Raw genomic sequence first — 16,166 nt, 5'->3', positions numbered from 1 at the left:
TTTGTTTATTTCGCTTAATCTTAATTTTTCCCCACTAAAACCCCAAAGAGCATATGTCTGTGAGTAACATTTACCTTTTTATGTTAATCTGATCTGTTATGGTTTTTTGAAACAATTGATAGATGTATTTTAAAATGTTTCTGTGTAGGCCAGGGGTGGGCAGTTAATTTTTACAAGGGGCCACATAGGGAACCTGAATTATGCCCAAGGGCCACACCATCGATAACACGACTGTCTCCCATTACAAATTTTACAAAAAATTACCTATTTAATAGCTTTTATAGGTAATTTTTATTATTGTAATAATAATATGTAAATATTTAAATATACCTAAATAAACCTCTCTAATGATTTGCAACACACAAGCTTGACATTTTTAATATATGTAATAATAATCACAGACCTCATGAGGGCCGGACAGAGACATGCAAAGGGCCGCATGTGGCCCCCGGGCCGCAGTTTGCCCAGGTCTGGTGTAGGCTCTCAGTTGTCCAGGTGGTTTCCATAGTAGAGAAGCTTGAATCTTCGACTGGACTGGGTTGCTTGACATGAGGACGTTTCGCTTCAAATCACAGAAGTTTCCTCAGCTAAAATTCTTGCTCTGCTAGTCTGACTTCTGTCTTGACTCTTGTAGAGAAGAGGTTTATTCTTCTCTACAAGAGTCAAAACAGAAGTCAGACTAGCAGAGCAAGAATTTTAGCTGAGGAAGCATCTGTGATTTGAAGCGAAACGTCCTCACGTCAAGCAACCCAGTCCAGTCGAAGATTCAAGCTTCTCTACTATGTATTTTATGACTTAAAAACGGGACTGATGCTAACGTGTTAGCGTGTCTATGGCTTTTTCAATGCTGAAGTTAGCATTAAGCTGTTGCAGCTGTCAGCACATTTGTTTTCTGTATAATATTTCATGGCTCAGCGTTTGTTGTCGTAAAAGAGTCAAATGTATTACAAAGTGTAATATTTTATTCATTTATTTTATTTATATATCAATAATAATAATAAAAACAACAACAATAATAGTAATTATAACTAATAATGCCACAATAAAGTTTTAGAGAAACGGACAAAAAGAATGTGATAAAACAAAACAGAAAAGATTAAACTAACAATGAACATAAATAAATATAGAAATAACTGTTTCTTGTGAACACCTAGTGAACACCTCCACTTCATCCCTGTTTTATTAAGTTTAATGACAATTTGTTTAAACTGTACATTTGTGTCTTTTTTCATGAAAATATCTCATTAAATATAACATATTACACTTTCGTCAGGCCTTTAAAATACTTTCGTGGACTCTTGCTGTAATATGTTGTCAGTGGTTGAGATAGTTGCTGTAGGCATCTAAACCTGATGGAAATCTCTTTGTGGTATGTCAGTGATGTATGTATGTGCAAAATAAAACAAAACACTACTCCGAGTATGTTTTTGACGAGCAGGTCAAAGAGCCTTTTCGTATCGTGCACCTACCCTGTGGAACAGTCTTCCTGCGACCGTGAGGCAGTCTGAGTCTGTGGACATTTTTAGGTCAAGACTCAAAACCTATTTTTATTCTCTTTCTTATGAATAGTTTTTATTTTTATTTGTTTTATTCTTTTACTTCTGTTTTTATTTATGTATTTGAATTTTTTATTCATTTTTAATTATTTATTCAATTTTATGTTGACTTGTTTTATGTAAGGCGCCTTGAGACGGCTTTTGCTGTGATTTGGCGCATTATAAGCTAATTAAATTAAATTAAATTAAACTTTGTTACAAGGTCAAACGATGTGACAAAGGCCTTTTAATAATAACTCACTTAAAGAAATAATGGCAAAACTCACATGTAAGTAAAAAAAAAAACAAAAAACAAAACGATTAATCTAAAAAATAATCGACCGATGAACTGATTAGTAAAATAATCGTTAGTTGCAGCCCTAGTGTTTAGGCTGAAATAAAATATGTCTTTCCTAAAAAATCAAAGTCCAGATTTCAAAAAAGAAGAGAAAAAAGGACAGGGAAAGAAAACTAAATGAGGGAAAGCAGCTGCTAACCAAATTATTTGAAAAGAGAGGTGAGCTTGAAAGCTAGCTATATTGAGTCGGGGATCTGAGGGACCAAATTGCACCATTTATATTATTATATTGCTCCCCCAGCTTTAAAAATGGTTCTGACTCCCAGGTGTGAGCTAAGGTATACATGATTTAGACCTGGTTTGACTACGCATTAGAAACTTTTGTGTTTGCATTAATAAAAAAGAACATAACGGGGGGGGGGGGTGTCTTCAATATGGCTAGTACCTAGGGCCCAGAATTTGGTGCTACACCCCTGTCAATAACCACTGAGGCTTGACAACAGCTTACAGGCTGAACTCTTTAAAACTGGAACTGCCTGTGAGACGGCAAAGTGTCCCAAAAGTTGTGATGCAACATTTTATGATATGACTCAACAAAATGGCAATATATAGATATGAATGTAAAGCCTTCTTTGTATGCTGTGCATGTGAATCAAGTAGTTGTTGGACTAAATAAAGTTTTGTATCAGCTCCTGCCACATGTTCTGTCCAGTTGGTAATCCCAGTTTTACTCCTTTGTTCTTCTGTATTTTTTCAGTATTTTGCCCAATTACCGGGCACCATGTTTTTCCACCTGCTAGCTTGTTTGGTTCACACTCACATGGATAGCGTATTAGCATATTAGCAGTGGTGAGCGCAGCTAACCAAAAAGGTAGCTTCGATAACCATTAATCTGCTAACTGAAAAGTTAACTTTTATAAAAGCTAAACCGATAAACCCCTAAAAAAATTAGCTGAAGTTACAGATAAAAGCTAAACCGATAGCTTTTAGTATTGAATTCAGTACAGTAGCAGCTTCTGACACAACAACGAGGCAGCACTTCTGTCTCAGATCAGCCTTCTTTAAACAAAAGAGACCTGGTGACCATAAAGAAAGGAAAGAGAAAAGTGAAAGGAAGGGGGGGGGGGGGGGGGGGGGGGGGGGGTAAAAAGATAATTTCTCTTTGCACCATACAGATTCACCAGTATCACACAAGTCATGCACCGGCAGACAGTCTACTGGTAGATGACAGTGTTCATGGCAATATGAACAGCATCTGCCGCCACACATTCACTAAAAGTGCTGAATCCACTTAACAAACTGAATTTTAAGTTTACAAATTGCCTTTTTTACAAACGAAAAAAATGACATAGGCTATTTACAAATACAGATTTATTTGTGGGCAGCACGGTGGCTTAGTGGTTAGCACTGTTGCCTCACAGCGAGAAGGTCGTGGGTTCAATTCCCGTGGCCTTTCTGTGTGGAGTTTGCATGTTCTCCCCGTGCTTGCGTGGGTTTCCTCCGGGTGCTCCGTTTCCTCCCACATCCAAAGACATGCAGGTTAGGTGGATTGGAATCTTTAAAATTGTCCTTAGGTCTGTGTGTGGGTGTGTCTGTGTTTGTTTGTCTGTTTGTGGCCCTGCGACAGACTGGCGTCCTGTCCTGGGTGTACCCCGCCTCGCGCCCTATGGCTGCAGGCTCCAGCCCCCCGTGACCCTTAATTGGACTAAGTGGTGGAAGATGGATGGATGGATTTATTTGTAAAACCCACCCACACGTTTCAGTAAGTTGTGTGTAGCCAACCTTTACCCACGGTACTAGGTAAGGGCTCCCAGAGTTCTTATATTTAGTATTAGAGACTAATGAAGGTTAACTACTTTATTTAAGTTACTGCCTCTTTAGTCCCATGTGCCCTTTAAGTGCAATATTACTCTTAATTCACCCACCCTTCAACACACAGTTGTCAAATCACAGCCACACACACTCTCAAACTTTGCCAAAATGACCAAACCATAATAAGCTTGAACTTATTTACTGAACATATAACAGAAAACATACAGAGCTCACAAAACACATCTAATCCCAAATTTTGCACTATATACTCTATGTGAGTGGCCCACTCACCAACCACACACACTTACACCAGCCAGCTTATTTAGTTATCAAAACCTTATAGTTGCAGACTTGAGTGATGCTTGGGAGCGGTGAAGCCCAGAACTTAATGGCTGCCTCACTCTCGGAGCAAAACCAAAATAAACAGGTACCTGGTTTAGTAGTTCAACAGGTACGGACTCTTGTCCAAGTTCAGGTGAAGAGGAAGAAAACAAACCGTGTCCTAAGATGGTGATGCTGCCACCCGTCTGCTGGTTCAGGCTTAAGCTCCAGTGAGTGATCTCCAGGAAAAGATATCCTCCAAAGGCACACTTTTAGCACTTCACAAATGACTAGTCATCATCTCCAAGCCGGAATGATGAACAGGTAGTCTCTGTAGCCAGCTGAGTTAGCTGAACTAGCTCTCATCCAGTGCATTCTCTTAGCCAGCAAATGCTAAATGTCCATATGCTAAACCACGTTAAAATAACACAGACACTGTTGTGTGGGCCGCTGAAGAGGAAGTACTGCTGGTCCACCACCACCAGAGGGCGCCCTGCTTGAAGTGCGGGCTTCAAGCACGAGAGGGCGTCGGAGCAACAGCAAGTGACAGCTGTCACTCATCAACAGCACCAGCTGTCACTCATTCTACTATCATCATCCACATCACCATAAAAGCCGACTGCAACTCCACCTCCCCGCCGAGAAATCAGCTACCACTCAGGTAGCCTTCTCTGCTGTGATTTTCTGAGACTGAATATTGTTCTGTGTGCAGCCGTTTGTCCTGTGCTTCAGTCTTCTGCTGGATTGGCGTACAGTGTGGGTTTGCGACGTCTTCGCCTCTCACTCCTTCCAGAGAAGCGACTGACAGGAGCTGCACGGGTGTTTCTGTTTCTGGAGGTGGGGGTTCTCCCTCCCGGAGGAACTGAGTACGGAGAGATTACTGGGTGTGTATCCACACACCCACCATTAACTGTTTCTGTTTCTGCCAGCAGTACCAGGTCTGACAGCTGGAGACGATGGCCACCTGGGACCCAGGACTTGGCGGCTCCGGTGTTCTTCAGATCCGTTGGCGGTGGAAGCCGTGTGGGATCCGGCTCTTCTCTGGACAGACATCTTCTATCCTCGAGCCTGCCCACACGTCACCTTGTGTATGATTGGTTGTACTCCTCAACTACAATTTTCTAAATTCCGCTGTGCAATTCACAACATTAAATTGTTACTTCTTGGCTTAATCCATTGTCCGTTCATTACAGCCCCCTGTTGTGGGTCCGTGTCACTACACTTTCACAACAGACACCTTACTGCAGGACAAACTTCGAGATGAAAAGTCCTCAGGTAGTCTAAAAAGCATTAACAAGTGTCCATTACCGACCATCGAGTTAACGATCAGGAAACTTAGTTAATTAGTCAAACAGCGGCGCACGTTAATTTCAAAGTGTTTCTGGCGGTACATCAAAAGCATGTCCCTCCCGGCTTTTAAGCCAAGCTACTACCACAACAGACTGACAGCGGTGGTATACAGACACAGCACTTCTTTTCACTCTTCACAATAAAACAAAAATAAGATACATCAAAAGCATTTTATACTTTACTTGTTTTTAACTATGCCCAGGTAGTTTTAACAGTTCTCATTCCTTTAAAACATAAATGAAATACCCATATTTATGTAATATATTTAACAGTTCAAACTTTTTAACCCTCTTTAACTAACAAATCTCATGAACTTTGTCAATACATTTGTCCGGGTTACATGTGTGTTATACTGACCAACCAACCACTCATGTCAGGAAACTAATTTACCCATAATGCATAACGCATGCATAATGCATGCATGTCTAAACTCTAAAACCTTCAACATTAGTGCATTACTTTAAAACTAAAACATATAGCTGATATTTTCACTTCGTAAAACAACAGATGTGACATTAATTTCAATAACTTGTCCAGAACTAGTTTGTTTAAAATTTTAACCATAAGTCAAAACTGTCTGCCTGTGCATGACTTGTGTGTTATGCCAGTGAGTGTGTATGGTGTGAAGAGAAATGATCTCCCCCCCGGTAGTCGGCCACTCATAGCTGTCTGTCTGCTACAAAACATGTAACAGGCAGGCGGCACTAAAATCTTTGATTTGAGACTTCACAAATGTTTTTAACTGTTAAGCTTTACTCACTATGCCTGAAAAATATATTAGCAGTCTAAAAATTATCGGAACTAAATTTATCGGAAGCTAATTAGTCCACTGATGGTTTTCAAAGTTATCTGAAAAGCTAATCCCCTAACAAAAACGTTAGCTTTGATAATTAGCAGAACTGTGCACACCACTGCATATTAGTGCACACACACCAAGCACATTAGTGTGTGTGTGTGTGTGTGTGTGTGTGTGTGTGTGTGTGTGTGTGTGTGTGTGTGTGTGTGTGTGTGTGTGTGTGTGTGTGTGTGTGTGTGTGTGTGTGTGTGTGTGTGTGTGTGTGTGTGTGTATCCACTAGCATCATTGTGTAAACCCAGAGGTGGGCACAGTTCCACTAATCCACTAATTAGCGAAGCTAAATTTTGGTAGCGCATTAGCTTTTCAGCTAACTTCAAAAACCGTGAGCGGACCAATTAGCTTCTGCTAACGTAGTCTGCTAACTTAGTCCGCTAACATATTTTTTTCCTGGCATAGTTAGTAACTGTCAAAAACATTTTTAAACCCTAAAATCAGACATGTTGGTTCCTGTCTGCTACGTATTCTGCAGCAGTCAGGCAGCTGTGTGGAGCTGAGCTCAACTCTACCCCAGTCATTTACATTCACAGCATACAGAGCCCCTGACGTGTGGCAAAAGGCATACACAGCAAAACAGGTTTGACTTATAGTTTGATTTAAAAACCAAACTATTTCTGGACGTTTGATATTAAGTTAACTCTGTCATTTTTACAAAGTGAAAATATAACACATATGTTTTAAACTTAAAATAATGCACTAATTCTGAAGGTTTGAACATTAACACACACAGATGCCAAAAGGCATCATGAGAAAATCAGCCTCCGCTCATCACTGATTGGTTGATTTATTATATGTAAAAACCAACACACAAGTCACTGTAATGTATGTGTTGTTTTTTACAATTAAATGTGTATTTGTAACATATGTCATTTTTTTCATTTGTAAAAAAAGGCATTTGTAAAACTGATAATTCTGTTTGTAGTGTGGTTTAGCTCAACGGCCGTGTGATGTTTGGGCAGGCCCTAGTCACAATGCCATCCAGTAGATGGGTCAGAATGCATGGAACACTGTCATCTACTCAATACTAAAAGTTAGCGGTTAGCTGTAGCTTCTGATAAAAAATGTTAACAGTTTATCGGTTTATTGTTAGAAAAGTTAACTTTTCAATTAGCGGATTAGCAGTTATCAAAGCTAACTTTTTGGTTAGCTGTGCCCACCACTGTGTAAAGCTATTTTTTTTATTTAAAAAAAAAGGGTGTATATGCTCGCGTATTTATTTTATTGAACCAACAGTTGGGCATATAGCCACTCCGTTAAAAAAAAATACTGACGTGTTGTCAAATATGCCTTGGTGGTTTCCAAGCCCCAAGTAAAATCCATGTGTGCGAAATTCTGGCAGTAAAATGGACTATGACGGGAAAGAAGAAAAAAAGTTTTGACAGACATCCATCTGGAGACTGAGATCTTGCAGCCATGCTTTGATCTTTGATAATCATTGGGCTCCAGAGATAAAATACAACTAGTAGTCAATTCAAACAAATATAAATAAATGTCTTCATAAAACAGCAAAATTAATGCCTGTTCCTGCATGTTGTTTCTAAAACCATTTTGTTGCCAGAAAACAGGAAAGTAAACAAAAAATGTGATTTTTCATATGTGAAGACGGCTTGATTCTGGACATCGTCAGTATTCAGTGTATTTCCACTGTTTGTGCCCCGCACAGTTTGCAAATCTGAACTATTTATGACTTGGACCTGATCCAAAAGTTGAACTCTGCTACTGTTTAAGACTCCTGGAAATCTGGAAAGCTGTGGTCCATGAGTAGAACTATTGTTCAAATTTTCAAGCTTTTTGTGTATTTCACAAAACTAAGTCATCACATCCAAATCCAAATCCATATAAGATAAAAATCATTTGCATGGTTTCTTGGCAGCTGAGACACAACATCAGAAGTGGATAGCACCCTTCCAGAAATTTGAAAGTTAAAAAATAAAAACAAGAACAATCAGAGATTTCTGACATCTGCCAATCCAGATCACCTCCAAAATTCAATGGAATCTCCCATGCCCAATTATCTATCTGCGGTGCAAATTTGATGAGAATCTGTGAAGTAGTTTTGACGTAATCCTTCAAAGACTGTAAAGTGAAACTTAATCCAGAATCCAAATCTGGATGCAGATCACCTCCAGAATCTAAAGGACTCGTCCATGGCCTAATATGTATCTGTGTTAAAATTTCATCAAGATCTGTGATGTAGTTTTGACGTAATCCGTCAAAGCATATATAAAGTGAAATCTTGATCCATAATCTGGATTAGGATGCAGTTCACCTCCGAAATTTAATGGAGCCTTTCAGGGCCTAATATCTATCTGTGGTGAAAATGTGGTGAGAATCCGTGAAGTAGATTTGACGTAATCCTTCAAAGCCTATATAAAGTGAATCTTGATCCAGAATCCAGATATGGATCCAGATCCAGATCTAGATCACTTCCAAAATTCAGTGGAGGCTTCCATGCCCTAATATCTATCTGTGTTTCAAATTTGGTGAGAATCCGTGGAGTAATTTTGACGTAATCCTTCAAAGCATATATAAAGTGAAATCTTGATCCAGAACCTGGATCTGAATCCAGATCACCTCCAGTATTTAGCAGTGCCTTCCATGGCCTAATATGTATCTGTGGTGAAAATTTGGTGACAATCCGTGAAGTAGTTTTGACGTAATCCTTCAAAGACTATATAAAGTGAAACTTGATCTAGAATCTGGATCCAGATCCAGATGACCTCCAAAATTTAATGGAGTCTTCCATGGCAAAATATGTATCTGTGTTGAAAATTTTGTCAAAATGTGTACTGTAGTTTTGATGTAATCATGCTAAAAGTAATCCTTCAAAGCCTATATAAAGTGAAATAATCCAGAATCTGGATCCGGATCCGGATCAACTCCAGAATTTAATGGGTTCTTCCATGGCCTAATATTTATCTGTGGTGAAAATTTTGTCAAAATCCATGCAGTAGTTTTGACGCAATCCTGCTAACAGTCAGGCAGACAGACAGATAAATTAATGCAGGTGATTTTATTACGTCCTTGGCGGACCTAATAGAAAATTATAACATTGCCTCAGTTTGCAAACTGTGGGCAAAATCTGTACTGCCTCAAATATGGCACACTCACGGAAGTGTGACATCAACTGCCAATAAATAAATAAAATGCTCAATGTCCAGGAAAAGCAGTTCACTCACTTTTATGTGAAGTCTCACTGCTACAACCTTAAAATGGATCAATTTCGTCCATTAAATGTATTAATACACATGATACATATGGCAAACTGACCATACATTGTTCATACTCGTATTCTTTATGTTGCTTTGAAGTTACAAATAACCAAGCTACCAGCTTAGCTAACAGCCTAGCTAACCTTGGCTTCTTGGCTTTCCAAACATACAGCTTTACTTTTGTGAATATCCCCTTTAAATATCACGTCACCACCTTTTACCTGAACTAAATATGAAGAAAAACATCTTACCTTTCTTACAACACAAGAAGTTCACAGATCTTCTTCACCATAGTTCTCCACTCTTGCTAACTTTGGCAGCCATTGTGCTTTGCATTATGGGTACTGCTGATGAAAACATGCCATCCTGTTGCTTTATAAGTAATAAAATTATTATTTTGATTAGGTTTATAATCAGCTAAATGAAAAAAATACTCATCATGACTCTATGTAGTGTTGTTTATAGTGGTACAAATGTCCTACTAATCCTGTACGATTTTTACTTTAATTTTCGAAGGTGAGAGTCTGTTAGTTAGTTAGTCTGTCCTGTGAAAATTTAAATACTTCATAAAGTTACATTGTAATTTTTTGCAGGCAAAATATAAAATTACCTGAAGATGTACAGTAAGATTTTTTTCTAACCAAAATTGTAAATCTAAGTATGTTTTTAAGGACATTATTAATCGCTCTGGAGGCCCACAGCTCATGGTAATGTTCACCCATTAGCATCGTGTTATGAGATGCCATAGATCTTTCATGCTAACGTTACATTATGTGAATTCCAATAACATTGTGTTATGTGATGGTAGCAACATTTAAGACAGCTGAACTAATAAATCCATCATGAGTCGCTGCTTTAAGGCGCTCTCCGCGCTCAGCTCCTCAGCCACCACAATGTATTTATTTAAAAACATTAATCCCATTGGAAGTAGACAGCTCATGATAATGTTCACTCATTAGTATTGTGTGAAGCTATAGATCTTTCATGCTATCATTACCCCATTAGCATCATGTTATGTGACACCCATTAGCATTGTGTTATGTGACGCTAGCGACTTTACAAGATGCCCGAACTAATAAATTCATCGTGAGACACTGCTTTAAGGTGCTCCCCATGCTCGGGTCCTCGGCCACCACAAGTGTGTATTTATTTTAAAAAATTATTAACCCCTCTGGACCCAGACAGCTCATGATAAGGTTCACCTATTGGCATCATGTTATGTAACATTATAGATAATTTGTTCTAATGTTACCCCATTTGTGTTATGTGATGCCAATTAGCATTGTGTTTTGCAATGCTAGCAACATTTTACAACATCTGAACCAATACATCCATCGCAAGTCACTGCTTAAAAGGCATTCTCTGCAACTCAGGCCTTTTATTTTGTATTAATTATGTAATTTTTATTGTTAATCTACTGTCTTAATGTATTTGTCAATTGTTTGTTGTTGTTTCATATACACACTATTGTTATCATTAATATTTTTATTTTGTCATTTGATTTTTAAATGGAACACAATGGAAATAAGTGTTTTCACTTTCTTGTGTCATCAATGTATTTTTAACGTATTTACAATTATATGCACTTATAGTCACACTTTAATATAAAGATGATTTACTGCCCCCTGCTGGAAAGGCATGTGAGTCAAAAATATAATTAGCAATGTCAGCTAATATACATAGCTTCTTCAAGACTATTAGTCCTAGCAGTGTTCCGTTTTGGTGTCGTTCAGCTTTGATCCAAAATACAATAAAAACATGCTAAACAGCAAATGACCGCTGTGCTCTGTTTGTCCCTGATCAAAGTTGCACAAATGCATGTACTCAATCTGACAAACAAACACAGTGGCTGTTGACATTAAAACCACTAAACATTTCACTCATGGTACCAACATGAGAATTAAGTCACTCATGGTAATTGCAACATGAGACTTATCTAAATTGATAAAATGAATTGAGCTACAGAAACATAATAAATCAATGACACTAACAGCACTGTTAAAGCAACATAAACCACAATAACAACATTTAAAACCTCAAAACCCTGAACTCCCATGGTGCATTGCAGCACAGCAGCCATTGTTTATTGGTTAGATAAAATTGCTAATTTCTCAAAAAATATTTGTCCCATCAACTTTGTTTTTGCAGCTTTAATCCTTGCATACCGAACGGCAAATGTCAGCTCTAAACGTATCAACCCCTAGAGCAAGCACACAGGTGACAGAAAAAAGTACATGAAGTGTACATGAAGTGAGCAGTGGACAGGTCTCCAACCCACAGAGTAAGTCTTCTTTTTCCTCCACTTAGTTTCTTGACAGTACAGGAATGGGTCTGGTTGTGAATGAGATCCATATGTAGCTTTTCGTAAAGACAAAGGAGAGGTACATGCAGAGGGGAAATGGTACAAATAAGTCTACCCCGTTCAGTTGAAATGATAAATATGTTCTCTCTCCACTCTGCAATAAACCGATAAGGATGAAACAGATTAACCAATTAAACTGATCTCCCCTCCTCTTCAAGTTACCAGGCTGGAATGAATGAAACAATCAATAGGGTCACCTACTCCTCCCTGGTAACAGTATGAAAGTCAGACGCCGTGTTTCTCATCTTCACTGTCACCAGACTGGAATGACCTTACTAACAAAGTACTCCATAGGAATCTGATAGAATTCATTAGGAATCTTTAGAAGACCTCTTTCTGAGTACGAATCAGAAATGCCAATATTTTTTTGCAACAAATTTTTGTTTTGTTTCAAACCTTCTATTGGAAATATGGTGGAAATACTAATTAGTCATTAACTTGACCAGTCACTAAGGACGAGTTGAAAAACAAAGACAATAAAGCTGGCAAGAACTTTAAATAGAGGAGAACTGTAACTGGGGGTTTGTGGGTCTTCACGCTGAGCCCGATGGAGGTCTCCCCTTCAGCACCAACAGCCCATTTTCTCATTTTATTTTGAGATTTGCTGGATAATTCAACCTCTTCTGTAGCAGGTATCTGTATGTAAACGTGTGCAAACTGACATCCATGAAGTTTACAAAAGGATTTTACATTTCAAAGAGTCTGTAGGTTTGTGTAAACGTAACTGTGACCTCTTAACAACCTCTGCCATGCCGCTGAAAAACAACACGTGCATTCAAGCTTAATTCTTTTCAGACTTGTTTGAAGTCTGTGCTCATGCACCTACACACACAATCAACACAGATGCCAGCAGTGGGCCACGGGTGTGTTGTGAGGCTCAGACGTAGCGATTGTTCAGACTCACGCACTCTCACAGCCCACCCTTCACCTCCTCAAGAGATCCAGCCTATGTTTTCATCCCTCCTTCCTTTATTCCATCCATCTTTCCAGCCCACCTAGCCCGTCTTTCCATATACCATCTTATCCCTGTTGAATTGGAAGCATTCCTGCTTGGTTTGTGTGAGTCTGGTGTACCGACATGACAGCTCCCTCTTATGATATGAGATTTACTTTGGCTTCGGTGTAAGCCTTGCTGTCATGCTATCAAGAACTGAAATCTACGGGCAGAAACCATGCGTGTAGCTTTTTTTTTTTTTCTGATGGTGAATATATCAAACTCTTGAAGCAAACATGAATATTTGGCACAGGAGGTGCTGGACGAATAAACCCACTACAGACTGTAGACAGCTGCTCACCTCCTCGTACACCTTAAACATACTGTACTTACATTTTTGTTGAAGGCCGTCCGGTTTTATGTCTTTATATCGGCCTTTCACTTCGGGGCCGCCACTGGAATTCACTGTAATCCACAGATTTGCAAAATTTGAGCAAGTGGGCCAAGTATTTACCAAACAAGTCCAGACATCATGGTGTTAACATCGTTGAACACCAACATCTAAATTTGCACTAATGCCCAATCACAAATGGCTCCACACTGCTTATTTATGAAACAAAGGGAAGTCAGTGCCATCCAAAATGAATGTGGCATTCACACACAAATGAGTTATGCCATATCCTAAAACTTTGTATAATCCTAATCTACAGTGGCCTCCATCATCTGTAAATGGAAGAAGTTCAGATCCACCAGGACTCTTCTGAGTTTGGCCACCCATCAAAACTGAGCAACTGGGGGGTGTCAAGAACCTGACCAAGAACCAAGAACCTGATGGTCACTCTGTCAGAGTGTCAGAGCTCCAGTCTGATGATGGACTGGATGCCTGCATGGCCTCTCATCAATTGTTATGTTGTGTTCTGTATTGTAAGCCTTTTTGGTAGAATGGACTAAGCCCTTTGAGTCTGGTCTCCTGGAGGGTTCTTCCTCAATATCATCAGAGGGAGTTTTTCCTTACCACTGTCACCTGTGTGCTTGCTCTGGGGGCTGGTAAGGTTAGACCTTACTTGTGTGAAGTGCCTTTTGGCACCTTTGTTGTGATTTGGCCCTATATAAACTAAATGAAGAATAAAATAAGCATGTGGACATTACTGTGCTGTACGCTGTTGCTGTATTTTGGAGCTTTATAGATCCTTCTGTCCATCCATTTGATCTCCGATATCCAGCCAGGACTGGGATATGTGAGTTCTACAAGGGAATTGTGGAAATCTAGATGCTGCTGAGGATTTATGGATCATCATATGGATGAAATCTGGATAATGTTCCTTCAATGACTGATCTGGCATGGATCACAGATTCACCACTTCCAGTCCTGACTTTACTGAGACTCTGGTCTTCACTGTTTGGATGTTTTAATTTGAGCTATCGCTCATTGTCGCTGCTTGACTCTACATTTGTATGGTTGCTTTGCAGCAACATTTCTGTCTCTGCATGGTTGACCATTCTTTGTTGGGCTTTGATCCATTTGTTATTTTGCTAGTAGTAGTAGTAGTATGGCCGAAGCAGATGACTACCCCACTGAGTCTGGTCTATTTGAGGTTTCTTCCTGTAATCACAAAGTCTGAGTGAATTTTTCTTTACCACTATTGGCAGTGTGCTTGCTCAGGGGGTGGATAAGGTTAGACTGTACTCGTGTGAAGCGTTGTGGGATGATTAATGTAGTGACTTGGCACTGTGCAAATAAACTGAATTGAACCATGGTCATTCATCCATTCTTTTCTATCCCCTCAGCTCACAGAGGGACATCAGAGGATTGTCGAGGCTGTCTGGAATGTTCCCCTGACAACGGCTGTGTGCGTTGCCCGGAGCGACTCTTTCTGCATCTGCAGAGAGACGGGATGTCTCACCATGGGACTTGTCTCCATGCGTGTCCTGCTGGACACTTTGGACAAAGAGGGAAGGACATCAACCGCTGCATGAGTATGTCTGCAAACAAATCTCATCCAAGCAAATCCATAAGTGCATAATTAATATTTGTTCTCAATTAAATACTGACACTGAAGTAATGACGTACTGTCAGACATACCTGATGGATTTGAATCACGTGTGCTTGCATGAGCCAACCTTGAACCTTCGTGCGCATGCGTGAATTTTTTCATGCCTGTCGGTTGCGTCATTTGCTTGTAAGCAGCCTTTGTGTGAGGATGGGTGTAGTCTCTGTCGTTTTTTTCTTTGCAAGGAAATGGCGGAATGACTGGAGCAGCACAACTGCATCAATTTTTGCCAGAAACTGGGCGACAGCCAGGTGAAAACCATTCGGATTATTCAGACGGCTTTCGGTGACAATCCTCTGGGCATCACACAGATTAAGGAGCAGTACAACCAGTTTAAAGATGGACGCACAATGGTGGAGAGCGAGCCGCGCTCCGGGCGGCCATCAATATGCAGAAATGACCGGGTCACTCAAAAGTGAACGCTGTGGTGATGTGGGACCATCGTGTGACTATCCAAGAAATTGTGGAAGAGGTGGACATCAGCACTTTTTCGGCACATTCCACTGTGAAAGAAGATTTTGCCATGAAAAGAGTGGCGGCGAAATTCATCAGCACGAAGCTGATGGCGCAGAAGAAGCGCCTTCGTGTTGAAGCCTCACAGGACATGTTGTGACATGCCCACCTTTTCCACAATTTCTCGGATAGTCACACAACTGAAAAGCCACCAAAAGCCATCTGAATCTTCCGAATGGTGGAAGAGATGAGCATGTCACAACATGTCCTGTGAGGCTTCAACACGGTGGCGCTTTTGCTGCGCCATCAGCTTTGTGCCAAAGCCATTGGCATGAATTTTGCTGCAACTCTTTTCATGGCAAAATCTTCTGTCACAGTGGAATGTGCCGAAAAAGTGCTGATGTCCACCTCTTCCGCAATTTCTCGGATAGTCACACAACGGTCCCGCATCACCAGAGCGTTCACTTTGGAAATGATCTGGTCATTTCAGCATGTTGATGGCCGCCCGGAGCGTGGCTCGCTCTCCACCATTGTGCGGACGTCTTTAAACTGGTTGTACCGCTCCTTAATCTGTGTGATGCCGGGAGAATCGTCACCGAAAGCCCTCTGAATAATCCGAATGGTTTCCAACTGGCTGTTGCCCAGTTTCTGGCAAAATTTGATGCAGTCGCGCTGCTCCAGTTGTTCTACCATTTCCTTGCAAAGAAAAAATGCAGAGACTACACCCATCCTCACACAAAGGCTGCTTACAAGCAAATGACGCAATCGACAGGCATGAAAAAATTCACGCATGCGCACGAAGGTTCAAGGTTGGCTCATGCAAGCACACGTGATTCAAATCCATCAGGTTTTTAAAAAAAAAATAAAAAGGTCCGATACGTTTCTAACAGACCTCGTATTTGTTTGCTATAACAGATTACCTGTAACAAGAAAGTTTGATGTGTCACCAAATTGATTTAAATGCTGTAACAAGATAAAATTAAA

At 40.0% G+C, this 16,166-nt stretch overlaps 1 protein-coding gene across 1 annotated transcript in view; it reads left to right on the top strand.

The window, feature by feature from the left end:
• rspo4 (R-spondin 4) overlaps window positions 1-16,166 on the top strand; it is a 105,191-nt gene that overhangs the window by 23,797 nt on the left and 65,228 nt on the right. Inside the window, exon 2 of the mRNA XM_034165957.1 lies at window positions 14,467-14,655. Within this exon, the coding sequence (XP_034021848.1) occupies window positions 14,467-14,655 (189 nt within the window). The remainder of the gene's footprint in view (window positions 1-14,466; window positions 14,656-16,166) is intronic.

This window comes from Thalassophryne amazonica, chromosome 3, assembly GCF_902500255.1.
Source record: "Thalassophryne amazonica chromosome 3, fThaAma1.1, whole genome shotgun sequence".
Lineage (NCBI taxonomy): Eukaryota > Metazoa > Chordata > Actinopteri > Batrachoidiformes > Batrachoididae > Thalassophryne > Thalassophryne amazonica.
This window is presented reverse-complemented; position numbering and strand designations above follow the sequence as displayed.